This window comes from Siphateles boraxobius, unplaced genomic scaffold (genome assembly GCF_051911475.1).
Source record: "Siphateles boraxobius isolate OS27281-9 unplaced genomic scaffold, OSU_SipBor_1 25, whole genome shotgun sequence".
Taxonomy (NCBI): domain Eukaryota; kingdom Metazoa; phylum Chordata; class Actinopteri; order Cypriniformes; family Leuciscidae; genus Siphateles; species Siphateles boraxobius.
The window spans coordinates 13000571-13028032 of record NW_027508866.1 but is presented as its reverse complement, the minus strand read 5'-3'; the positions used below and the strand labels follow the sequence as shown (position 1 = coordinate 13028032).

The following is a 27462-nucleotide window of genomic DNA, read 5'->3' as shown; positions in this document are numbered from 1 at the left end:
ATATGAGTCTCATTTTAATGAAAATCTACTTCCAACCACTTCTGTTTATCAGATTTTCCCTTAATTTGTCTAAGATCTTCATCATAATAAAGTTCTGCCATTTTTTTTCTTTTCAAACTAAGCAACCATGTTTGATGCCATATCAATTATGTAATGGCGTTACCAGCGTTAAAATTAGGAATTCTGACTGTCATTAAATGGAATTTCTTAAAATAATCGCTAATAAAACAATGCACATTACTTAGCGCCCCTTTGTTAGGAATACAAAAAGGTTTTTAAAACAGTTATATTTTAAGTTTAGCCTGCCGCAGCGGTCTAACAACACTCGTCAATGTCAAAATGATCGAGATGGCCAATCAAATCAAAGTAGGCGGGGTTTACTGTTAACAGAAACAGCGCGAATTTCAGCGCGAATCGCGGCAGTTTAAGCTTTGAAAGAGAGTGAGGTAAGATCATTGACTGGTTTAAAACGGGTAAAATGTAAATAGCGAAACATTTAATACGTAAATTGTTTTGCGATAGACATGTAAAACGACCTAGAGTAATTCCTAGTGATGCAAACAAATTATCTTTTTTCTCAAACCTTCAGAAAATGAAATGAAAATGCGTTTATGTAATTCGTGTAATGAGTGTGAGGAGACACAAAACGGTTTAAGTTTTCAACATATTAGGCATACGAATAAAAGTAGCTACATGTAAATGAATGCACATATTTGCTAAGTTAATTATTTTACACTGTTCTATTTCTTTATGCCTTGTAAAAATTGCAGTTTCTCTTCAGCGAATAGTAAAATTCGGGGTGGAGCATTTACAAAACCTCAGTGAAACCCGATCCATGTAGGCTACCTTACACATCACAAATGATGACCACACCACACACACTTTCACACCACCTGTCAGGAGACTCGGCCCACATAACCATAGACAGAAGGCTCAGCTGAAGGTGGAGGACACAATCTGAGGGAAGTTTTCCTGAAACACAAGTAGGCTATTACTTGATCCAGTCTGATCTTCTCGGAGACCAGCAGCACGGTAAGACCCAACATCTGTTTCAGCTAAGTTTCCTTCCAGGCGTTTTTTATAAAACTTCCATCAGATATGGAAGTTTATTTGGTCATTGCGCTCTTGCTTTAACTTAGTTATTATTAAAGTGAAAAGTGAATCAACAGGAGGTCCGCAGCAGCACATGGTGGTTTAATGACTTATATGCAGCGTTACGTGGGACGGGGCGCACGGGGTCTCCCGCCCTCTAATGTGGTCTGTCCTGCAAGGGGGAAAGAGGGGATAGCTACGGACATTAAAAAGGAGTGTAACGTTAGGTTTATGGAAAGCTGCCGCTCCTGAAGCCTCTGGTTTACTGTGAGATGCGAACTTGCAACGCTCTGGTTTATTTGTGTCGCGTCGAGCGCTTGTAGTGTGAGTTATAGGGTTTTAATCGTAATTTATTATTTTGATCATTATTTTGCACGGTTCGTTTTCTAATTATATAAATCATAAGAAGTAACAACAGACAGATCATCTGTAGGATATGTCGTCATATGCCAAAAAGCATACGCATAGGCTATTACATGTAAATAAAATAATGAAATGGTGAAATGAAATATTTAAAAATAAAACAAGACTATATATTATTAATACAAATAGATTACTATAATTTAATTAAATACATTTGGTTATACTACACATACGTCTACTTGTTTTAAGTAATAAAATGCAGGAAAATACTTTTCTAAATCTTTTCTATTTATAAGTGATACCGGAGTCTCTTCTTCTAGTAAGAGTAAACTGATCTAAAAGAGCGGCATGTCATGCCACCTCATGCCATAAGAGATGCAGTAGCTAGTCTAAAGATATTACTGCCAAAACGATCAAAATTTTTTAAACAGACAGTCATTATATAATTAAGTTGGCTTGTGAGAGCCAACTTACTGAAATCCTATTTAAACTTTTTCTTCTTCTTCTTCTTCTTCTTCTTCTTCTTCTTCTTCTTCTTCTTCTTCTTCTTCTTATTATTATTATTATTATTATTACTCTGAAATTTACAACTCTATCTATATATATATATATGTATATATATATTTTTTTTTAATGATTAAAACAGTTTATTAACATTTATAATAAAATTATGATTTTTCATTGCTATAATGGAACATTGCACCATCAACACTGACTAACACACACCATGATCTGTATTTATATGTAAACAATGCAAGTGCTCTTGAAGTTCTCTGTCCAATGTGGCCAGTAGGGGGTCTTTATTTACTACAGCTGAGTCACTGTATGTGAAATGTTTCTTCCTCAGACCAGATGTTTTCTTCAACAAAGAGCTCTTTTAATGCTCCTGATTGTTTCAGTAAGTCCTCGCTGGCTGATTGTAGGACAGAGAAATTATTCATTGTCAAATGTTTAGTGGTTTTTAGATGAACCTGTTGAATGTTTCCATATTACATAGATCACAGTCAAGACTCAAGAGCATATAAAACAGTTCTGATGACTTTTGACCGTTTTTGGTATGTTCTGCATTTGCTTTTTGATACCATCTATACTACACTAAAATATTTATGTGTGGGTGCGTGTCTGAATGAATCCCAAACTAGATGTTGTTGGCCCTTATAATATTATTACATCCCTTGAAAGGTTTTTATTGTGATGGTGCAATGTGAAGATCACCACAAGAACTAAAATTCTTTATTTATTTGTCCCATCAAAAGTAATCAGATAGCATGAGCTAGCTATCTAATAGGAAGTAGAAGTGTTTTGCTTATTTATATGTGTGACTCGTGACCTCATGGCTCACCCTGCAGGTTGTCTGTGTTATGTAAACTAATTGATTTGTACATTTCTCGTAATTTGGTCACGTGTATTTATCTATGCCCCCAACATATAACATATACAGGTCCTTCTCAAAAAATTAGCATATTGTGATAAAGTTCATTATTTTCCATAATGTAATGATAAAAATTAAACTTTCATATATTTTAGATTCATTGCACACCAACTGAAATATTTCAGGTCTTTTATTGTTTTAATACTGATTAGTTTGGCATACAGCTCATGAAAACCCAAAATTCCTATCTCAAAAAATTAGCATGTCATGAAAAGGGTCTCTAAACGAGCTATTAACCTAATCATCTGAATCAACTAATTAACTCTAAACACCTGCAAAAGATTCCTGAGGCTTTTAAAAACTCCCAGCCTGTTTCATTACTCAAAACCGCAATCATGGGTAAGACTGCCGACCTGACTGCTGTCCAGAAGGCCATCATTGACACCCTCAAGCAAGAGGGTAAGACACAGAAAGAAATTTCTGAACAAATAGGCTGTTCCCAGAGTGCTGTATCAAGGCACCTCACTGGGAAGTCTGTGGCAGCACAGACTTCCCACTGAGATGCCTTGATACAGCACTCTGGGAACAGCCTATTTGTTCAGAAATTTCTTTCTGTGTCTTACCCTCTTACCCATGATTGCGGTTTTGAGTAATGAAACGGGCTGGGAGTTTTTAAAAGCCTCAGGAATCTTTTGCAGGTGTTTAGAATTAATTAGTTGATTCAGATGATTAGGTTGGTTAAAGGTCACAGATTTTAATTCCACTTTTGCTGCAATATCTAAATTTTTCAAATTATATCATGACTCAGAAATTAAGTCGCAGTTGCACGATCTGAAGCCACAAGCACAATAAATAACATTGCAGTTGCGCACAGTAAATTAATGTTTTTTCTATAAACATTGCAAAAACTGCAAAAAGGTGTTTAGATGGGGTTATTAATGCTAAGGAAGAGATAATATTCCTTATTTCTTAAATTATTTAAACTTGTTCCAACAGATGTTAGCACACATTAAAGGGTTAGTTCACTCAAAAATTAAAATTCTGTCATTTACTCATGCTTATGCCATTCCAAACCCATAAGACTTTCGTTCATCTTCGGAGCACAAATTAAGATCTTTTTGATGAAATCTGAGTGCTTTCTGTCTCTTCATTGGCAGCTATGCAACTAACAGTTTGATGCTTTAAATAGTTCATAAAGAGATTGTAAAACTAATCCATATGAATCAGCGCTTTATTCCAAGTTTTCTGAAGAGACACCATCGTTTTAATATACAGAATGATGAACAGATTTGATTTAGGCTTTTATTCACACTTCACAGCCTCTTATTTTGAGGCCACAGACAGATATTTAGTACCCATCAGTATTTGCATCTAATTTTTGATCAGTCATTACTTATCAGTAAAACTTTGTTTGAAAATTACATTTTTATAATATATTTTCATTTCACTTTTATTTTATCAGGCAAGTGACTTGAGAACAAATTCTTATTTACAAAAACAGCCTGGCTTAAATATTTAATTTGTATATAGGCATTTAATATTAATGTTTGATTAAATTAGCCATATAAATTAATGTATATATTTTACTCTTTTACAGTATATATGTGTGCATGTATAAATTTTATGTACATAGACAATTTTGATTTTATCAGTGTTAAATTTAGTCATTGTTAATAATATAATCAGTTTTCCCCCCGGTTCATGACTAAAACTAAACATCGCAGGATAAGACATTTTTAGGATAACAACGTTTTAAGAACAATAATTACAGTATTTCACAAAAGTAGGTACAGCCATCACATTTCAGCAAACATTTTAGTATATCTTCCAAGTAGGGCTGGGCGATATGGCCTAAAAAAAAATCCCAGATTTTTTCACAAAAAATCCGATTTACGATTTAAATCGATTTTTTTCTCTCCCTACTTAAAATCAATCTGCAGATGACAAAGAAATTGTTCAAAACAAGTTTTAACTTTATTTTGTTTTAATATTCCCTTCTGGGATTTGATCTCCATTAAAGTGCAATCAAAAACAACAAGCCAAAAAGACAAGAGGACAGGCCCTGTCTTTGAAAACAATGAAAATGTAACATAAAATAAAATGGGTGGATGTGTAAAAAACTAAAAAAAACTTGCATCACAATAAGTGTATTGTGATTGTCAAATTATTTGGTAACTAAACATAATTTTATTAAGTTTACTGGTATGCTACTGTTTTTATTATTGCTTAACACAAATTTCCCAATTTCAATTCAATTCTTGTGATTTGATTCTGATCTTTATTCAATATAAATTCCTTTGGATAAATAGGTACAGTAGATACGTTAATGTGTTAATTGTTCTCCCAAAAAAAAAAAAATCTCCTAATGCTGTAAACATACAGAGAGCCCTGTCAGCTGGTATTATTAAAGGTTTACTAAGGTTTAATTTACTAACTGAAATTAAATATAATGCGTTTTTTATTTTATAATGCGTCTAACTAACATGCGTTCTATGGGTCATTAAAAGCCATCCTGAGGTAAATGTAACGTTACGTGACATATGTTGTTCTCCAGCTGTTTTATGGACATCTTTCCGCGGTTGAAAAACACTGATCGATCGATTTTATTACATTTCGGTAAGTTGGTAGTAAAGAGTAGCCTAACAGATGTTCGGTTCACGTGCCGCTTGAACTGAGATCTGTCAGCGTTCTTTCACGTCACATTTACAAGCGCCAAAACGGTGTTTATTGTTTGAATTTTGTAATAAAATTGACAGAATCTGAGAGCTGAGAATCTGTTTCATATCGATAGTAACCTGCTCTGTCTTGTCTGTCGGTGTCAGTGTCCTCTTTGCTTCGCGATTTTTCTCTGCGTGAGAAAATGGATGTGTGGCGTGAGAGCGTGTAAAAAGTGACAGAATTGCATCTCTCACAGTGAACTCGTGAGAGTTGGCGGCCTTGCAGATTCAGCTTGTAGCCTAAATGTTTTCGGCGGGTGTGCTTCTGCTGCCGCGGTCCTGCTCATTTGCCATGTTGTTTGTGTATCTCTATCATGGCAAGCGCTGAGCCCGGTCGGAACTACGGGAGCCCAGATGGGAGCGTCGGCGGTTGTTAAAGAGAAAACCGATTTTCATTAAAAAAAAATCGGCGTAAACTACACATTCGAGTTAATCGATAAAATCGATTTATCGCCCAGCCCTACTTCCAAGGGACAATAATATAAAAATGAAAGTACTGTCCTCTGAAAATAACTCAACATGCAGCCACTATTGTCAAAAAAGCTGGCAACAAAAGTGAGTACACCCTAAGTGATAATAGCTGTACGTCATTTATGCAAAGCCACATGTCCTATTCATCATGTTGAGAATACTTTCACGAGAATACTTTTTGTGCGCAAAAACCCCCCAAAATAACGACTTTATTTCAACTATTCATTTCCTTCTCTGTGGGCCTCGAGTCAGTTCACTAGTATAGTAGCGTAAGCTTCTGTTGTTATACGTCAGACGAATCACACACATGACTACGTGTGACGTAGCTCTACGCTTTCACACTAAGTTAACTGACTAGAGGCCCACAGAGAAGGAAATGAATAGTTTAAAGGTGCAAAACGCAAGTCTCTGAGTTTTTGCAGAACTACGCCCCCTCTGGCGACAAGCGAAACTGCAACCATAGTTGTGCACGCTCATGGACCACACGCACACGCACGCATGCACGAGCACGAGCTGTTCATAACTAAAGGAGCATCTGCCGCACAGATCTTTGGTGTACAGCCAAAATGTCTTCAGTGGTAATAAAGTTATAAATCTGCAAGTCATTTCAAAAATATGGAAGGAAAGACATTTGAGTAAATTACTCTTATGTGTGAGGGGAAAAACGGGGGTAGTAGAAAACTTTGTTTATGTTTTTACTGTATCCACCTATGATTGTATTGTTATGAAAACACGTTCATGAACAATATAATTGATTACTTCGCAAAAGCTCAAAATAATAATCATACCATACACAGTTGGTCAACAACGTTCACTCAAATGTCTCAAGGTAATAAACAATCAAATGTCACCATGACGTTTTCATAAAAGCCAAACAGGCTAATCCGCCGAAGACTTGCGGGGTTCAGCCTGTTATTGATCTGCTAAGTAGAATATTCCAATAAAAATACATCCTTTTTCTGTTATAATTTACTCAAAATTTCTGTCTAATTATCGGTCATTTTATCAGCATGTTATATCACACTCAAGAATCTTGAACTGTTTTGCTAATCACTAAACTACATGTAGCGCTGATTTATTTAGTAGATATTTTGACAGGGACAATACACACTGACAAACATTAATGTGAAATGTGTCAATACTTTATTTAGTAAATAGTTAGTCTGCTAAACAGTATGAGTAAAGTAAAAATATTTACCCCTTTACCATTGTATTTCCCTTCCTGCAATGTTCAGAATAAAACATGTATTTTATCACAATACCAAAATATTTTACGTTTTCCTCGTTTTGATAGAATACGAGCTCCCACATACCTCATATATACTACATACAAAATGTACCACATTCTCGGGAACAATTTACTATTTTTACCGAAAAATACAATATAGCCAATGCAACGGCGTTCTTCCTTGTTGGTCAATGACATGAACACCTTAGCATGTTAGCAATGGACACAAGGCTAACGTTACCGGTAGGCCATACACAAAAACATAGTTAGCATCTTTTAATGGATATGTTTTATGTTTCATGTTGTACTATTCTTCCGAATACAATTCCTAGTTTATGAAACTGTTCACTAACAATGGTAGTAAAACCAATTCTGATTGTACATGTATCTAGCTTACGCTAAAGCATTACACATTTTACGCATCGTCATTTGTTGTCATACATAGATTGGCCGTATCAAACATTAGAGACTGGGCTATATCTTACCGTTTTATCAAGAAAAAAGCCAACTTAGGATCCCGTTTGAGACCAAGAGCAGACCGGAGATCTCTCCATTTGTTGAATGCCTTCCCGAGGTAGACTCTCGTCTTACTCCGACGCCTGTCTGACTCCAATTTGGACCTTTTGGAGGCACTAGACGACAATTTTCTTTTCTTTACTTTACGTGGAGTTTGCGTTGGGGTTTGGAATGGACTACAAGCCGGTCTCTTTGAATCCATCTTCTACCTTTGACGCACGAGTTGTCTTCGCTGATGCGGAGAATGGTGGCGCCGGCGAAAACACAAACCTGCGATTCATAGCCTGGTGAGCGTGAACGCGCATGACGTCACGCCCAGTCTCAAATTCGAACCCGAATCCCTCTTATTTATTTTACTGTACAGGATTATAGAGGCAATTGCAGTGATCAGAGAAGGGCTCATTCAGTCCATCAGGCAATTGTTTATGCATGTATGGGTTAGAAAACGTGTATTTTTAACATGAATTGTTGCGCAATGCACCTTTAAATAAATTAGTTATTTTTGTTTGTTTTTGCGCACAAAAAGTATTCTCGTCGCTTGATAAACTTAAGATTGAGCCACTGTAGTCACTTGGACTATTTTAACGATATCTTTAATAACTTTTCGGGGCTGGCAAGTGTCAATCCCTTAGAAGCCTATGGAGGAGTGATCCAGCTCTCAGATTTAATCAAAAATATCTTAATTCGTGTTCCGTAGATGAACGAAGGTCTTACGGGGTTGGAACAACACAAGGGTGAGTAAATACTGACAGAATTTTCATTTTTGGGTGAACTATCCCTTTAAAATTTGTGCTTTGAGTACAATTCTCTCATACTGACCACTGGATGTTCAACATGGCACCTCATGGCAAAGAACTCTCTAGAGTGTGAGAATTAGAATTGTTGTTCTCCACAAAGATGGACTAGGCTATAAGAAGATTGGTAACTCCCTGAAACTGAGTTACAGTACAGGCCAGGGTCAACAGAGGTTTTCCAAGACGGGCTCCACTCGTAACAGGCCTCGCTAGGGTCAATCTAAGAAGTTGAGTCCTGCGTCAGGTGCAGAAGCTGGCTTCAAAAAACAGACGCATGATTGCTGCCAGCATTGCTTTAGAGGTCGCAGTAGCGGAAGGTTAGCTTGTCAGTGCTCAGACCATACACCGCACACTGCAACAAGTCGGTTTACATGGCCGTCGTCCCAGAAGGAAGCCTCTTCTGATGCTGGCACACAAGAAAGCCCGCTGAAGTTTGCTGAAAGCAGCCTGTCCAAGAGCATGAATTACTGGAACCATGTCCTTTGGTCTGATGGTGTCCAGCATGTGTGGTGATGCCCTGGTAAGGAGTACCAAGAACATTGTGTCTTGCCTACAGTCAAGCATGGTGGTGGTAGCATCATGGTCTGGGGCTGCATGAGTGCTGCTGGTACCGGGGAGCTGAGCTTTATTGAGGGAAACATGGATTCCAACATGTACTGTGACATTCTGAAGCAGAACATGATGCCCTCCCTTCAGAAACTGGGCCGAACGGCATGATAACGACCCCAAACACACCGCCAAGATGACAACTGCCTTACTGAGGAAGCTGAAGGTGATGGAGTGACCAAGTATGTCTCCAGACCTGAACCCTATTGAGCACCTGTGGTGATCCTCAAGCGGAAGGTGAAGAAGTGCCATGTGTCTAACGCCGGCAGCAACGTGATGTCATTATGGAGGAGAGGAAGAGGATCCCAGCAACAACCTGTGCAGCTCTGGTGAACTCCATGCCTAGGAGGATTAAGGCAGTGCTAGATAACAATGGTGCTCACACAAAATATTGACACTTAGGACACAGTTTTGACATGTTCACTTAGGGTGTACTCACTTTTGTTGCCAGCTATTTTGACAATAATGGCTGCATGTTGAGTTATTTTAAGAGGACAGTAAATATATACTGCTATACAAGCAGCACATTGACTACTCTAAAATATATCCAACTTTCATTTCTATAGTCTTGTCCCTTGAGAAGATTTACTAAAATGTTTTCTGAAATGTGAGGGGTGTACTCACTTTTGTGAGATATTGTATATAGACTATTTGTATAAAAAATAGACATTACTAGACCAGTAATGTGCAATGCTTATTAGGGCAAAGACCAGTAATGTGCAATGATTATTAGGGCTAAAGTTACATTTTATTTAGGCTATTATTTATTTTTACATTTATTTACAGATAGTTTTTATGATTTTTTTATTTTTTTTTGTTCAAAAGTGAATTACAATTACTTATTTACTTGCTTGCATTAAAGGGATTTTAAAAAATGAAAATTCTGTCATTGTTTTTTCACCCTTCAGTTGTTCTAAACCTGTATTTCTGGTAACACTTTAGTTTAGGGTCCATTTCTCACTGTCAACTAGTTGCTTATTAGCATGCATTTTACTAGGATACTGGCTTTTTATTTGTACTTATAAAGCACATATGGATGCCTTATTCTGAATGACAATATTCTACATCCCTCAATCCTTTCCAAAACCTAAACTTAACAACTACCTTACTAACTATTAATAAGCAATAATTTTGAGTTTGAATCATAGTTTATAGTTATGGTTAATAGTGAGAATTGGACCCTATTCTAAAGTGTGAACGATTTTCTTTCTTCTACTTAGCACAAAATAGGATGGGGGTCCATCAACTGTTTGGTTACCGCTCAAAATATTTCTTTTGTGTTCAGCAGAATAAAGAAATTCATACAGGTTTGGTACAACTTGATGGTGAGTATAGTAGGACATAATTTTCATTTTAGGGAGAACTTTAAATCTAATCGGGGTGCCTGTCCTCTTTAACCTTTAATTTATAGTCTTTTGCATGTAGTCTTTATTTATAGTCTTTTATTGTATTTTGCACTCTTTAGTGTAATATGGTCTGTCTACATAGATTGTGCTTCGTGTTCATGGGAAGGTTAGTAGACAGTGTCACAGGTAGAGAACTGGCTTTGCTCCCAATGACAGACAGCTGAGACTCTGTCCACCTTGGCTGTCCTCCCATCTCACGTCTGTCATCCTTTTTAAACAGTTATTGGTCTTTATCTGGAGGACGAGACACGGATTTAATTGTTTTAAGCTATAACTTCATGTTGCCATTATAAACAACTAGGCCCAAGACTTTAAGATGTACTAGAAGGTCCTGAAGAAAAAAATAGAAAAAGCATGTTTTCTTATAATATTTACTTATTTTAGTGAAAAAGTATTGTGATACCTTGACATGCTTGAGGATTTATTCATAACCGAACTTGTTTTCGTTTACTTGTTGACTGTTTTATAAAATAGAAGTAGAGGGTTAGACAGAGTGAGTTTTTTTCTTGCCGTCGGTTGGCTGCGAGCACATCCTAAATGAGTTTAGACATTCCTGCCAAAGACTAAAACTGAAGAATGTTTGTCACATACATACCAAAGCAAAATAGCAGTCACAAGTTTCTGAGCTAATGGTAGTCGGACGGTGCCAGGTACATTGTGCCGCACTCTAAACATGCTCATATGATTGGACAGACCTTCACAAAAACACGTCAACAAAAACATGTTCATTTTCTTTCTAGACACTGTGCCCTTGACCCTATTTCCTATCTGAAGCCTTGCTGTTTCTAGAAGGGGCTTGTGTTGTGGTTGTTATCATACACCAAATGTCTATGACGTCAGTACTCAAGCCCGTATTGATGCTAGCGTAGGATCAGTGTGTTTAGTTCACGTGCTGATGGGATTTTATTGAAGAAATGTTGTGATTAAAAGTGAAATAAAAAGGCACAAGCATTCCAAGGCTAAAACACCATAGCAGAAAGTCGCTCACTGATTGGTTCCCAGGCACCACACCCCTGCTCTACCCACCTACTTAATTTAGCCAGATAAACTACACGTGTGTGTCCATGGTCACCTCACTCATCCTGACTGAGCCAGAATGTCAAATGATGGCACTATTAACCTTACACAACCCTGCTGACAGATGAAGCTATGTGGATTTATTTAGATGTGATTTTTCCACATGGTCTCCTGGAGACAGTGTGCTGCAAAGTGTATGATGCCATTCGAGAAAAAGATTTAATTAAATGCTATGCTAATGGAGATCTTGGTTGTGTTTTATGTAAATATACATTTTGTCTCAGATATTTCTCCTGAAAATGCCTGGGAGGATTAAAAATGGAAACAATTGAGACGTTTTCAAATACAATAAGTGTGGAAAGCTATGAAATTAACGTTGATGGCATACCAAGGTTCAATGCTAAAGATTTTTTCTACAGTTGTTTTGATTCCCAGAAAAAAACCCATATTATTTTCATTATTTTTTACAAAACCTGCACATGACATGAAAAAAACAAATTCAATTGTTTTAGGTAAATCATAGCCATATTGTTCTAATTTGCTCCCATGATTTATTTATTCGTTCCGTCATTTTGGCCATGATTTAACTACATTAAAACGAGTGAACAAAGTAGTACATGTGGCCATTTATCTTAAAGTTAACAAATTTGTTTAATATAATTTATCTCCCCCCACATGTGTGGCTCTGTAGCTTTTGACCCTTATAAACATTTTATTCTAATAAATAAGATTTATATGACACTAATATTTTTGACACCAGTGAAATTTCGCTATTCTTGATTCCAATTTCGATACCACAACAAAAACTACTAAGCTGAGTCTGACTAATATAAAGTTCAAACATTAATAAACACAGGTAAGCAGTCAGTAATAAAACAAGAACAAGTAAATAAATTACGAGCAGCACAAATAAGTACAATTTAACAAGACAAATGAAATAAACTGCTTTGATTTTCAGGTTGGTCCGACAATAAAAATGTAGGTACAAAAATTACATAAAGTAATCAAATGTAAAATAACACTGCATAGTGCACTTCACTGTATGAATCAAATATTAATTCTTATTAAACTATGAAAGATGTTCAGTCAAGAGCAGTGAGTGATTTTCTCTTTTTCTTAATTGTGTGTATATTTGTCCATTTAAGCATGATAAAATGCAAAGGACAACTCAACTCGGTAGTGGAAATGCTGTCAACTGTTATGAACATCTTAAAATGTTCTTGAATGGAACTTAGCATGACTTTTGTTTGCAGACTGTAGGGTCTTGACTCTTGGCAAACCCCAACACATTGAGACAATTTTGAAATTGGTTCTGAAACTCTTGAGACATTCAGAGATTAGTAGAGTCTTTCTTAAAGGACAAAATGTAATAGATTTAAGCAGAGCTTTTCATGTGCTCTCTAAAAAACAATGTTTGTGAGTAAAACCTCAGGTTCATAATGATAATTGAAGTATGCATTCTTACATAAATTGTTTACAATTGTGTGTTGGTCTTCATCTTAAAATTGACATGTTTTGCAATCCCATTTAACCATTGCTTATAAATCTCGTCCAAAATGCCTTGATAGCATTTGGAGTCTTTCTGCATGGCATAGAGACATCTATCTCAACATGTCTGATGTCACACCATTAGAGCAGTTTAGACCAGCTCACTCAGTGAATGCTGGGACATCTGAATGAGGTCCAACAAGACAGAACTTCAACTCAGGAACAGTTTGGATAGACACCAAAGATAGGGAATGGTTTTTTTGAAAAATCTATTAGATGAGTGGAAAATGTTGGTAGGTGAGTTCCTATTATATTATTTGTCTAAATGAATTGGTCATGTCAAGTGTTATAAGTAAAGCATATTTTAGGGACTTTCTCCCATATATTGCACATTTTTTCATATACATTTCGTATATAAAAACATACATTTTCTTCATGGTCACACAGTGTTATAAATTCTTGGATATAACTTTCAGAAACTGTGCATTTGTTAAAAGAAAACAACCGAACAAACCTGGTCTTGTGCACAGCTTTAAACTCTAGTTGTCTTTACTTGATCACACTGCTATTCTCATTTTAATGAACTTCCGGTATTTAGATGTGGGAAATATGGCAAAAGCTTGTGTTTGCACTGTTTCAGCAACAGGTTTGTTCCAGTCAGGCGCTCATGCCACGCTTGCGTGATTTAGATGGCAACAGTTAAAGGTGCAGTATGCTCGGGTGACTCTGCTGACCTGCTTCCATGTTGTGAGATCCATGTTAAAGACATCCGATAGCCCCGAAGCAGAGAAAGAAAAGGTCGCCACCTCTACGTCTGTGGAACTTTCCATTTAAGTGTGGCTTGTGTGACAGGAAGTGACTCCTTATGTCCCCTTTGCTGTTTAGACGGGAGCTACAAAGAAAGAGAACTGGGTCATGATTCACAGTAGCTTAATTTATACTTTATTTCGATCCAAAGCCTCTCAAGTTACCCATAGTTTGAAGTAGTTAAACTGTAATCAAGCTACTATTTAAAGAAAAGTAATTAGCTACGCTATGTGTTTCTAACAAAATCTAGCTGACTAAATTAAATGTTTTTGTTCTCAGAGTAATCAATATCTATAGGACACAAACAATGAGGATTACCCTGCTAAAAATAGCTTAAACCAGCCTAAACTGGATTTCTAGTTTTATCTCCTATCTTGGTCATGCAGGTAAATTTGACTGGTTTAGGGACATTAGGGTCAGACTGAGGGACCAACTGGTTGACCAGCTTAAACCAGCTACGACTAGATTAAAACCATAGACCTTAAGCAGAGCAGCTTTTGAATTGTGCTTTCCAATGATGCCTAGCATTGGAAAGCAAGAGAAGGGTTATTAATCTTTATTGTATTATTGAAATAACATGTCTCAAAAAATAGTGCTTTATTGTACTATACTTGTATTCATGTGCAAAGCTGCACTATTTCTACATCAGCTGAGCTACTGTCATACTTTTGTAAAATGTAGTTGTGTGACAACTTTTAGATAGTTACTCCTGAAAGGTATTTTTCCTTTATTATGTGAGAAAAATACAAAATTTACTGCTGTATACATCTGTAATATGATGGTAGCTTCACATAGAGAGATTCATTTGCATCAAATTAACTTCTCAGAACAAGCTGTTCTCACATTGCTTGTGGACACAGAACCCAGTTGTTCTTTTGCAATTGCATGTATTTTTGCCATTAAGATCCGCTCTCGGTTGCGTAACATGTCAGTTTGTGTGAATATGATAGATTATCCCCCTGTGGGCCTCTCCAGCTCTGCCACCAGTCACATTTTATGGATTTCTCTCTATGTTACTCAACACTTGGGAAAAGTCTTCAGTACTTAGACTGGAGACAGTGCAGCTGTATGAACTTATTGACTGGAGAGCTGCCGCCCATTTGTACGTACAGTACAGTAAATTTTGACTCTTGATCTTGGCCATTGTGCTTTTCATTCAAGAGAGGTTTGGCAGCGGTTCACAATACATCGTAGAGTTCTCTTGCAGTATTCTCAAAAACCCAATTTTTTATTTTTCTAAGTGTTTGGCTACAAGTTTAAGTGAATATGTGTCAGTGCTCTGCACGTTTTTAGGCCCTTAAAAATCTTGACAGCTGCTATCCTCCCCACAAATGTACTGGTTTGTGTCCTGGAGCTTAGGAAAAGGACGTAATGTTTGCTCTTATCTCAGGTGGAAAATATCTGGAAAATGCCTAGTTACTTTGGTCAAACTGGGAAGGTTGTAAGAATTAATTGCTATATGATTGCTGAAGCTTTTAGGTTAATCTCTGGAAATGTAATTTTGTGTGGAAATGAATTTTAAGCAAAAATTTGAAACCTTTCTTGGACAAAATATGTATGCTTTATCAGACAAAATGATTGGATATTATTACAGTACTATCCTATCGTAACATGGTTACCCAGTCATTTGACATATTGAAGTCATAATTTACCCTTTCTAAATCCATGAGACTTTTTGCAACAAAAAGATGAAGAATGTTCATGCTGCTCTCTTTTGTTTTTTGGGGGGGTGATCAATATTTTAATTTTCAATTGTTTTAAAAGAAAATGAACATTTAATGGTTTTTTTTTGATTTTGTCTAACAACATAATCATTATTTGGCCATAATCTATTGATTTATTTTAAAACGAAGGATTCCAATATCCTTAAAATGTGACATTTATTGCAGCAAATACTGATATGGCCGCACTGATATATTTTGCACCCCTAATCATTTGTCATCATCTTCAATATATAGACTGCCACTGCCAGTTCCTCAAGCTCATTACTTTGTGTTTTCTTCTCACAGATAAACAACACTTCTTAACAACATTTTAAACATTGAGAGAGTGACACGGCAATAAAACGAAGCACAAAAAGAGGCTGGCATCAGATCGAATCAGCAATGGTTTTGAAAAAGCTTTTGCGTTTCGGGAAGCAGCTGCTGAGGGTGAAGGTTGTCAATTGCAACTCGGAGGAATCGCGTCTCTCCCGATGCCTGAACACCTTTGACCTGGTGGCTCTTGGTGTGGGAAGCACTTTGGGAGCTGGGGTGTATGTCCTCGCTGGAGCTGTGGCAAGGGAAAACTCCGGACCGGCCATCGTGTTGTCGTTCCTCATCGCGGCCATGGCCTCAGTGCTCGCGGGCCTCTGTTATGCAGAGTTTGGGGCGAGAGTGCCGAAAACGGGCTCGGCGTACCTGTACAGCTACGTGACTGTAGGAGAACTATGGGCCTTTATAACTGGCTGGAACCTTATACTTTCATATGTTATAGGTGAGATGACACAAACAACTACATGTATTTTCCCATAGGCCTACTATATGTTTTTTTTTTTTTTAAGTTAATGTAGTCATTATTTCTGTGAAACCCATAAACTAAAATTAAGATGGCACAAATTGGTGTACGTGAGTTTGTAAACTGAGGTATAGTGAAGGTTTTTACATTTTCTTATGTTTTTCTTTCTTTATGTCTTGTTACATAATCTGTAAAACTTTCTCAGGAACCTCAAGCGTTGCCCGAGCTTGGAGTGCCACATTTGATGAGCTGATTGGAAAACATATTGAGCATTTCTGTCGTCAGTACATGTCCATGAACGCTCCGGGCATTCTGGCGGAGTACCCAGATATATTTTCTGTATTCATCATCCTCACTCTAACAGGTAAAACATGAATAACAAAGCATATATATATATATATATATATATATATATATATATATGCTTTGTAATTTTTATGTTATGTTTCTTCTACTGCGAAACATGTGAAATACATTTTTTAAAGATGAAATATTAATTTTAGAACAGCGATTGTGAAACACTCATTCATTCTGAAAATGAAAGCTTTTTCAATGTATATATTTAGCGTCCCTTTGTGTTGACTTTGCTCCGTAGTGTTTTGAACTACGTTTTGTTTGCTGTAGGCCTGCTGGCCTTCGGGGTGAAGGAGTCAGCTATGGTCAATAAAGTGTTCACCTGCATCAACATTCTGGTGCTGCTGTTCATGGTCATATCTGGCCTGGTCAAAGGTACGCTGAAGAACTGGCACCTGGACCCTGATGAGATTCTCAACGGAACCAGTTCCACCCTTAAGTGAGTCATGTTTTTATGACTTTTGGAAAGCTTCCAAACATAGGGAAGCTCTCTGTTTATTATTTTGTGATGTGTAATCTTGTCAAATACCAAGTTATATCAACATTATCTCAAGAAAATGAGATGATGATGATGATAATAGTAATAATAATGCTTGACCTACGTAGATGTACACTACCATTCAAAAGACTATTTTTAAAGAATTGAATACTTTTATTCAGAAAGGACACATTAAATTGGTCAAAAGTGAACGTTCATATAAATTCATCTGTATAAATAAAATGTACAAAAAAAATAAGTGAACGTTCATTGATTTCTATTTTAAATAAATACTTTTCTTCTGAACTTTCTATTCATCAAAGAATCCTGAAAAAATGTATCATGTTTTCTCCAAAATATTAAGCAGCACTACTGTTTTCGATGTTTCCATCAAAAATTGCTAATTTATCGGATGCGCAAAACTGGAATATGGCAGTACGGAACTTCCTGATAAACTGGCGCCAAATATCACAAAGAAAAATGGAAGTTGCTGCTGTAGGAGAAGCCACTAACAAGATTGTTCTGGCGGTTAGTCCAGTTATGCCGTAATAATTCTGAAAATTCAGCTTTGCATCACAGGAATAAATTACATTTCAAAATATATTTAAATATAAAATTTAGCTATTGCAATAATATCTAACTTTTAATAAGTATTTAATATTTTTCATATTACTGTTTGTATTGTATTTTTGATCAAATAAATTCAACCTTAGAGAGCATAAGAGACTTAAAAAAGATAAAAAACAATCTTACCGACCCCAATATTTTGAACGGTAGTGTATATTTCCATATATTTTACTCTTGCAATTCCCTTCACAGTGTCACAGAAATGTCACACTTCCCTTTTAAATTATGTTTCAAATTCAAATGTCTTGTTAAAAATGTCTGTATTACTCTCTCTGACCAGTTCCACACAGCCCCTGCCTTCGAGAGAGATTCTGGGTGAAGGTGGGTTCATGCCTTTTGGCTTCACAGGGGTCTTATCGGGGGCGGCTACGTGCTTTTACGCCTTCGTTGGGTTCGACTGCATTGCCACCACAGGTACCTAATGATCACTCTGAACTCCAGTGCTCTCAAATCTCATGTCTAATCTTTAGAAGGCACCCGTTTTCTCCTGAAATTCACTTGAAAAGGTCAAATATATGATGCATGTCCACAAGTGAGGTTAAATTGCGCAAGAACCATGCTTTCCACATATAAACGTTTTTAATAAGTGCTGCATTGGTACAACAGTCAGACTATTATGTTACCTACATATTTGGCTTGCGTCCATGTTGCTTTGGTCAAGGTTATTTAGAGTTTCCTTTATGTTTATAATCGTCTTGCATGGATATTCTCAGTGGATTTCTGCTTATGGTTTGCCTCTGGCCCCCCTCTTTTATGGCGGCTCACTCCCCCACATTCCCTTGCTTTTGATTGGCTAGAGTGTTTCAGGGTTTGTCTGGACTTGTTTTCCTCCCTGTAGCTGTGGCTCAGACTCAGTAACCCCTTCTCATCTACACACTGGTCAGGAATGCTAATTTACCCATGTGCCTGTGCTCTCTCTGCCACTGCTGGCATGAAGATACTACTCCTCTGTTTTATGTAGTGCCCTGCGCAAGGTCAAGCCACAGGAACTTTTGCTAAAAGCGAACATGCTCACACTACTCACTGCAGCAGCCAAGGCATTCTCTAACTACAAGGCTTCTTAATGGCACAGTTAAATGTAGTTGAATTAATATGAGTCTGATGTTCACTACTGGTCAAAAATGTGGGGTTGGTAGGATTTTTTTGTTTTGTTTTTGATAAGTCTCTTCTCATTAAGGCTGCATTTATTTGATAAAAAAATACAGTAAAAGCAGTAATATTGTGAAATATTACTGTTTAAAATAACTGTTTTAATGTATTTTAACATTAAATTTATTCTTCGGTGTCACATGATCCTTCAGAAATCCTTCTAATATAATTTATAATATTATAATATAATTGTAATAAGTCCGATTGTTTTCAATGGGATCACCGCGTTTTTAAAATGGCAGCAGCATGGCAAGGCGCTGTGCGTCTATTTCAGGAGAGAGATAAAAATTAAAAACAAAAATGGTGGATTTTGTGCACATTCATATACTGTATTTTATGCAAACCTCTTTCATAATAAAAATCTTATTGTGACTATATTTCTTGTAATAACATAATTGACAGTGATGTGACTTCATTTCTAATTTTAAAGGAGATACAATAATTCTCATTTTAAGTCTCACAATTACCCTTTTTATTTCATTTGTTTTTTACTCTTACTTGGAAACATCCATAGTTTTTGTAGAGCCACTAATTAAAAGACAACCATCTATCAATTCGTTCTCTATTTCACACAATAATGATCAGTCATGTCATGAGATAGGATGGAACAAAATTAAATCCCCACATATCAATAATGTAAAGAGCTGAAAATAAACTGGTGTCTTGTTACATTAATGTTCTCTTGGGAAAAAAAAAACTGTCTATGAACTCTTGTTATTTGATAGTCTGACCATGTTATTGGTACTGTGATAGCAATTAGCTACTGACATGAATGATGCAGGTTCGAGTCCATCCTGCAACATGCAATTTTCCATAACTCAATACTGTTTCTCACAATATCCTGTTCCATATCACAGGTGAAGAAGTGAAGAACCCCCAGAGAGCCATTCCCATCGGGATCGTCGCCTCTCTCCTTATCTGCTTTGTGGCATACTTTGGTGTATCGGCTGCCCTCACCATGATGATGCCATATTACATGCTGGATAAAAACAGCCCTCTTCCTGCAGCCTTTAAGTACGTTGGCTGGGAAGGAGCCACGTACGCTGTGGCGGTAGGCTCCCTCTGCGCCCTGTCCACCAGGTAAGCACTAATCTTACAAGTCGTTTTAAAACACTATGGCCCAGTTTAGAGTAAACCAGCCCATGCATGGTAGAGCACTAAAAATTTACTTGAAATGAATAATTACCCATGTTCCCTGAAACGAATGGATGTAATCACCCTCAAGCCTGGTTGCTGTTTAAAAGACCTCCGTCTTTTTTATAGTACAACCTTAAGAAAGTTGACCAATCCAATCATTAAACTTTACTAAGTAAACTCTGACAACCCAAGGGAGGTTGAGAGAGTGCAGTCCGGGACTAAATTCTGTGATGGTGTGTGTATATATTTATCTGTGGCAGCTCATATGAGCCCCTTGCTAAAAATACGAAAGGAAATTTGGTGTGCTGAGTTATGAATCCTGTTTCTCAGTTATGCAACACTCTCAGTCCAGGCTATGAGTGGGATTAAGCATTCATGTTACATTTTTTCTGTCCATTAAAGTCAGGCAACAATTAGTCTCATAGTTATGACCTACATGCATATGCACCCTGTTGTTTGTACTTTGAAGCATGAATTGTGTGTAATCTATAAAGGGAAAATGTCTTCTGCATGACCTATGCAAGTCCTAAACCTCTCATCCTTTTAACAATCCACCTATTTTATGAAACTTATAACACTAATGAAAACCTCAGTTGAAGTAGAATTATTGGCATTTTTCTCCTTGGTTTCAAGTGATTGCAATATTTTCAATATTAAAATACTATTTTGGAATCCATTCAAAAGTGAAGTGTGTAATTTTATATGTTCAAATACTGTACCTCCCAAAGGACTGCCCGTTTAGACAGGGTCATATTGTTCGACCCCGTGTATGATTTAGGTTTTACTTATAGATTTATCTTATGAAACCATTCATCTACATGATACCATAATAAACAAAAAACCTTTCAGATACATAATTGAAAAAGCTGAATATATAGTTCTGCTTATTGGTATCTGTTTTTTGCTACTAAATGCTGCTAATACCTTGTCTTAGTCAATATTTCCTCATTTCGGGCATTTCATTTTAGTTGACAAAAGTAATATTTTAGTTGAGAAGAATACAAAATTGAACCAATAGTTGTCATCAATGTCATCATTATACAGATATAGTCCACACCACATCTATAAAAAATAAAGACACAGAGGAACATTATCCTTGGAATCACTTTCGTATTTTTTTCCCAGTTGATGAGTGATAAAAACATTGATATTCACTCAACTTTATAGAGCTTGAGCATTTAAAGCAGCAGACGGAAATAATATAAAGAGAATGTTATTGTCAAGTCAGGTATTTATATAGTTTTACTATAAGATTGTTTCAAAGCAGCTTTACAGTGATAATAGGAAATGAATGCAACAAAGATTGTTTTGGCTGTACAGCAGCTCTAGAAGAAAGTCATTGTCTAGCTTAAGTAAGTCTTTGATTGATTCATTTCCGTTCTAAAAATCATTAGTTATTAACTTAGGGGCCGCTTACACGACACCGTTTTCAACTGAAAATAGAAAACTTTTAATGCTTTCTGGCTGTTCATATGCACGACAACAGCGTTTTGGTGGCCTGAGAACAAACTTTGAAGTAGGTTTCAAAGTGCAAGTTTTTTAAAATGGGTTTTGAAAGCAATTCCGTTATAAGCGATACGTTATAAACCGTTACACCCAAAAAACGTGAATCTGTAAAAACGTTGACGGCATGCACACTTGTATTATGTGTTTACCCTATAGGCATGTGCGTCTGAATGCTTATGTGCGCGGGTGCGTAGTCTTTCTTTAAAAAGTGACATTACCAATTACTTGTCTGCCATGCATAATACAGTGCTTTTAGTCGTTTCCGTGGATCCGTGTGAACAGGAATCGTTTCGATAACGTTTTCATCTGTACAGAGGAAATATTGTTGGTATGGACACTAATATAGTTATCGTAATCGTTATCATTCTTGTTGTGAACAGGCCTTAAAAAACTGGCTGAATCCCAGAAGTTGTGTAACACCAGCCAGTCAAATTAGAAGTGTGTATTTGTAGGCTGATTTCCCCGAAGAGCAAACGCTGTGGCTATGTGGCGCTTTCAAAACATTGCACTGTTTGTTTGAGTTTTCATCTAAGGCTGAAGGGGTGGTAGATGCATATATAAACAATCATTATTTTTGCAATGCCACTTGTTTACCACTAGTGCTTCAGAAAGTACATGCTTCACCATTGAAATAATCATTCAAAATTCACTCTTGAATGCCAAGAGATTGATGCTTATGCTCTTGCAAATATTTTATCTTTATGTTGGTGGTCTAATCTCTCTTCTGATTGGTGGGGGTGGCCTATTTGTGGCATGTATCTATCTTATAATAACACCACAGCAGTGTATGAATGCACTATGTCTGTGTCTCTCTTTTGCATGGCATGGTTTGTTTTCTCCCTCTCTCGCGGCAGCCTGCTTGGCGCCATGTTCCCCATGCCCCGTGTCATCTGGGCCATGGCTGACGATGGCCTGCTCTTCAAATTCATGGCTGGGATCAGCGAGAGAACAAAAACACCCTTATCTGCCACAATAACAGCAGGCTTTGTCGCAGGTGAGAACGAATTTTAATGCTACTAATCTACTGACGTCGCGTTACGTTTGCGGTATCGTGCATCCGTCCACTGGAGCATGTTGCATGGAAAAAAAAAATTCGTCACACTAAACCTAGCTGGCATGGGCCAGGTGACGCTGCCAGCCCACAAAAACTACGATGGCATTTAACAGTTTTTTTGTTTTTTTACTGGATTTATCCACTTTCTGCCTTTGACACAATCTCTGGCTACTGCCCAGTTGGCTTATGTTTACTTCTATTCTCTGTTCTGCTTTCTTTCTTTTTTTGATCATTCCATGATCAGTCTCTTGGGGTCCTTGTTCCCCCTCCCACGTATAATCTTTGCCATGGCCCGGGACGGTCTGCTCTTCTCGTTTCTGGCACGGGTGAGCGAGAAGAAGACGCCCATCGTGTCCACTCTGGCCTCCGGGGTCATTGCTGGTAAGAGCAGAGGAAGGCATTGTGGGAATGCAGGGCTCAGCTCCAGTGGGCTGCTTTTGTTGCTGTTAGAAACACCTGCCTGTACATATCTATAGGGAGGAGGTTGGAAACTCACTGTTTATAAGACAAACATGGAGCGGTTACATGTAATTGGAATTATTAATGTTTTTTTTATGTTTATTTTTAATGATTTTAGTAGTTTCCTGGAATAAAAGCTTGTAAGACAGACTTTGCTTTGAACTATTTGATTTATTGTGCAAACATTAGGTGATACCATGACTTCAGTTTTGCTATACAAAAGACTTTATTGACATTGTGTATAGTTTTGTTTCCGTTTCATGCATTTAAAGATTTTAATTGCTTATGCTTTTAGCCGTTTCCATGAATAGGGTACTAATGACACTTCGGGGAGATAATAATTTTTTATTATTATCATAATTATATTCCAAGGAGGCACTTAGCCTTCAGAAAGGAATGCTAAAACTAAATATAATTTGACTAAATATTAGAATTTGTCTATATTGAATTTTATATTATTTTTAAATACATTTTATATTTCATATTGTTATAGAATATCTGATAGTTGTCTGTATTTTTGCCTTAACTTTTAACGCTAGAACTTTTAACCAAAAAACATCAAGATTTCACTCCCCACATTTCTCCCCACAAATAATGTGAAAATACTCTTTGCAGATACACATAATATTTCATAAATCATTGTTATTATTATTGTTCTCAAAAACATATCAAAATATACCATGTTAAGAAACATAAATACGGGTCATTTTGAAGCCATTTATGCAGTCTCTGGTAGTGATATAAAAATGTATTCTATGACAAGGAACTATGAAAATTACATTTAGGGTCAGAATTTTTAGAAATTAATAAAATGTATTAAAATAAAAAAATATATTATTAAAATATTTATAAAACCCTCTTTATGCATTTTAGGGTTAAAAAAAGTAATGTGATATCATTTTATACCCTATTTGTGGAAAGTGCCGGTTTCTTTAATTTCACATGTTTATAGTATCTATTTAATATTACAAATGATAATTTAAACATGTTGATAAATGTTTTGTAACAGTTGATTATCCATGAGCATTGAATCTTGACTGCATTTTTTTTGCTGACAAACAAGACACAAATGCATTTTTAGGAGTATTTCTTGGGAATAATGTTTATGTAATTGTTATATTTTCTTTTACCTTGAAATAAGTATTAATGTCATGTTGACCTAAACAAAACATGCATGTTCTCTACACAGTAGATGTAGTTTTGAAACCTTATTAAATTGCTCATTGTAAATATTAAACTATCATCCAAAAAGGATGACCAAATCCGATCCTCTTCCTTCCTGTGCAGCTATCATGGCTTTCCTGTTTGACCTGAAGGACTTGGTCGATCTGATGTCTATAGGAACTCTTTTGGCCTACACCCTGGTCGCCGCCTGTGTTTTAGTACTCAGGTTGGCAGATGCATATTTAATGAATGCATTTTAAATATCAGTGTAATTACAATTAGGCTATTCACAGTCCCTTCCGCAAAACAATGTTGTAATCTACAGGTACCAGCCCGAACAGTTTTCTCAGATATATCACTTAGCAAACACACAGGAAGAAATGGAAATGAGCGAGACCATAAGCACGCCTAGCATGGGGATTCTTCCTGGCATAGAAGAGCGATTCAGCTTCAGAACAATGCTCTTCCCCCACATGACTGAACCCTCCAACATGTCAGGCTTCATCGTTAACATCTGCACAAGTCTGCTTGGTATGAATCAGTGCGATTCCAGATCCTGGTTTTATTAGGGCTTTATGATTTTGTTCAGTTGTTTTTTGGAGGTTTCTAAACGGCGTCTCTTCTAGGTATGCTGATCCTTTGCTTCAGTCTGTTGGCTGTCCTGGGCGGAACTGCTGTGGGGAATATTGTCACTCTCAGTGTCCTGTTCAGTCTGTCCGTCATTATCACATTTATCATCTGGAGACAACCTGAGAGTAAAACCAAGCTCTCTTTTAAGGTTAGACCTCAAGGCGTAATACAACATGCACATTTAACAGAGTACCAGGATGTGGTCACATCCAATAAAAACAGCTCTTTTAGAGGTAGATTTACTATTTATAGAGTTAGTTTCATTCAATCGCATGTTGATAATTAACTATTAAACACAATGATATAGAAAAAATACTATGTTTTATATTATTATGTCGGGTCAGATGGTTAATTTTTGTTTTTGTCCAGATCTATATGAATTTAGCCAGAAATATATGAAAAATGCTATTCATCCATGCAATTACTGGAATGGACCTCTTTTGTGACAAGCATATTTTTAATTTCTGTGTGTGTGTGCGTGTGTGTTTTAATTTATTATTTTAATACATTTTTTTTTATATATATATATTTCAGGGTGGTACAACTGTCCTGATATTACAATGAAGAATATTTTGGTTTTGAATGGGGTTTTTTTTCTTGCCAAATCAAAGTCATGTAATGTGGCCAATAAAGTAATGTGGTAAAGTCAACATGCAAAAAAAAAAAGAAAAAAGAGAGGACCCATAATGTCATGACTGTCAAGGTCAAAGTCTCTTAAAATAGCATATAATTTAATGTTGTGTTGTATGACTTCCAATTACGTGAAGAATTTATAATTCATGATATGATCTTGAAAAGAAAAAAAAATGAAACCACATGAAACCATCAAGTGTTACTGATACTAAATCGTGCAAAAAATGTTTTTGGTTACTGAATTGCAGCTTAAATAAAATATAAGACAGATGAAAAATGTAAAACTTTGTCTTGGCAACTAACTGAAATAAGTATAAGTTATAGTTATATAAGTAATAAAATATCTCAAAAGCACATAACAGAATCACTAAAATGAATATGAAAGTAACACTGAATTAACTTGAATACATAGAGGACATTTCTAAGAGCTTGCCATGTGTTTTTTAGACTATATTATCAAAAGATTTCTCTAATTCTTTATCATAGGCATTCTTATTACCTGTAATTCTGGGATTTCAATCATTTTTAATTACAATACTAATTTTTCACATCTTTCAACAGGTTCCTTTGCTTCCTTTTCTCCCGGTGGTTAGCATGTTTGTCAATGTGTACCTGATGATGCAGCTGGACAGGGGAACCTGGATACGATTCGCCATCTGGATGTCTATAGGTACAGTACATGCTCCTTCACGAGCCAGTATGCTTGTCCAGAAACTTTTTGAAAACTGGCCCGACTACTCGTAAACACTAGTTGTGCTGTTTGTAAAGATCAAATTTAGGCTTTTGGTCATTTGACGATTATGAATGGCCTCCAGGAAAGCACTTGGCATGTATGTGGTCAATAATTTGTTCTATTATCCCTCTGTTCTCTCCAGGACTCGTAATCTACTTTGGCTATGGAATCTGGCACAGTACTGAAGCTGCACTGGCCCATTCCAGTATGGACGAGGAACTGAGTGTGTACAAACCAGCCTGCGGTCTAAACCGGGACAGTATGACCCCGGAGAAGGAGGCTTTTCTCTGTAATGGCCATGGATCACGGGTTGATGATGACGGAGATCTCTAATGTGGAACAGTGTTACGTTATTTACTCTAACTTTACATTAAATCACACCGCTGAGAGGTTGTGAGGAGCACAGGCCGTTGGAATCTAATCAGATGGAGCTCTTTGACCGATTTAACGATGTCACTTCCTTGTCTAAGGGCTCTGTTAGGTGCATACTACATGGGTGGAAGTATTTGAGTATTCTCACAACTCTCAAGTTCTTTTTTTTTTCCTACTTAAGAAATCTCAAAGTAACCAAAACAGGCACAGGACCTTTTATTGAGTGGCTTTAGAGAGAAAAAAGATTTGAGCTGCAGTATTTGATGTTGACGGCTGCTTTTGTTAATTGATCTAATTGAACTTGTGCCTTTTGTCTTACTATTGCAATGCAAGCTTAATCAGAGTTGCTCTTTCTGAATGTTGGATGTCATTGTTTTACGTATCTGAACGTGGCCTTACAACAGATGAGAGGAAGAAATCAAATCATGCTTGGCTTTTCTGTTGAATGTGTAGTACTGTCTGAGGTCCCATTTAGGAACCTTTTCTGGCTGGTTTGAACTGCTCTTATCCAGAATTTGTAGGTTTTTACTGGTCCACCCAGATTAGACCTTTAGGTAGTACTGCCACCTGGTGGTCTGGTTGAGCAGTTACCAGCGTTAGTTGCTTTTATCTGTCACAGTGCTGGCTGCTGTGTCTTCTATGCAGATGGAGTAAAGCAGGCATTTTAAAAAAAAATATTTGGAGAAAAGTTAATATCTAGGGGTATATTTTGGTCATTTAAGGTGTTTGGACATATCACATTGTGTTTTTGTCAAGCTAACGTGTTTCAAATTAAAAAAGAGTGTTGGAATAA

At 36.6% G+C, this 27462-nt stretch overlaps 1 protein-coding gene across 4 annotated transcripts; it reads left to right on the top strand.

Moving 5' to 3' along the window:
- The first annotated feature begins 416 nt into the window (after window positions 1-416).
- On the top strand, window positions 417-27462 carry slc7a1a (solute carrier family 7 member 1a). 4 transcript variants are annotated; one of them, XM_077242734.1, is made up of 13 exons: window positions 417-446; window positions 782-1032; window positions 15887-16352; window positions 16579-16737; window positions 16998-17166; window positions 18113-18246; window positions 19839-20061; window positions 22923-23059; window positions 24425-24527; window positions 24627-24832; window positions 24928-25079; window positions 26126-26234; window positions 26440-27462. In XM_077242734.1, exons 3-13 carry the CDS (start codon window positions 15983-15985, stop codon window positions 26628-26630), a joined length of 1953 nt encoding a protein of 650 aa, XP_077098849.1. In that variant the 5' UTR covers window positions 417-446; window positions 782-1032; window positions 15887-15982; the 3' UTR covers window positions 26631-27462. The 4 variants fall into 4 exon arrangements, with proteins under 4 accessions (XP_077098849.1, XP_077098848.1, XP_077098851.1 ...); XM_077242733.1 differs by lacking the exon at window positions 22923-23059 and adding an exon at window positions 22479-22618; XM_077242736.1 differs by lacking the exon at window positions 417-446 and having other exon boundaries at window positions 895-1032; window positions 18113-18153.

Excerpts from the sequence above, each read along its gene's own strand:
- slc7a1a (XM_077242733.1), top strand. The coding sequence starts at position 15,983 with ATGGTTTTGAAAAAGCTTTTGCGTTTCGGGAAGCAGCTGCTGAGGGTG. Across the intron at positions 18,247-19,838 it reads CGACTGCATTGCCACCACAG|GTGAAGAAGTGAAGAACCCC; the intron begins GTACCTAATGAT and ends TCCATATCACAG. Across the intron at positions 22,619-24,424 it reads AACAGCAGGCTTTGTCGCAG|CTATCATGGCTTTCCTGTTT; the intron begins GTGAGAACGAAT and ends CTTCCTGTGCAG.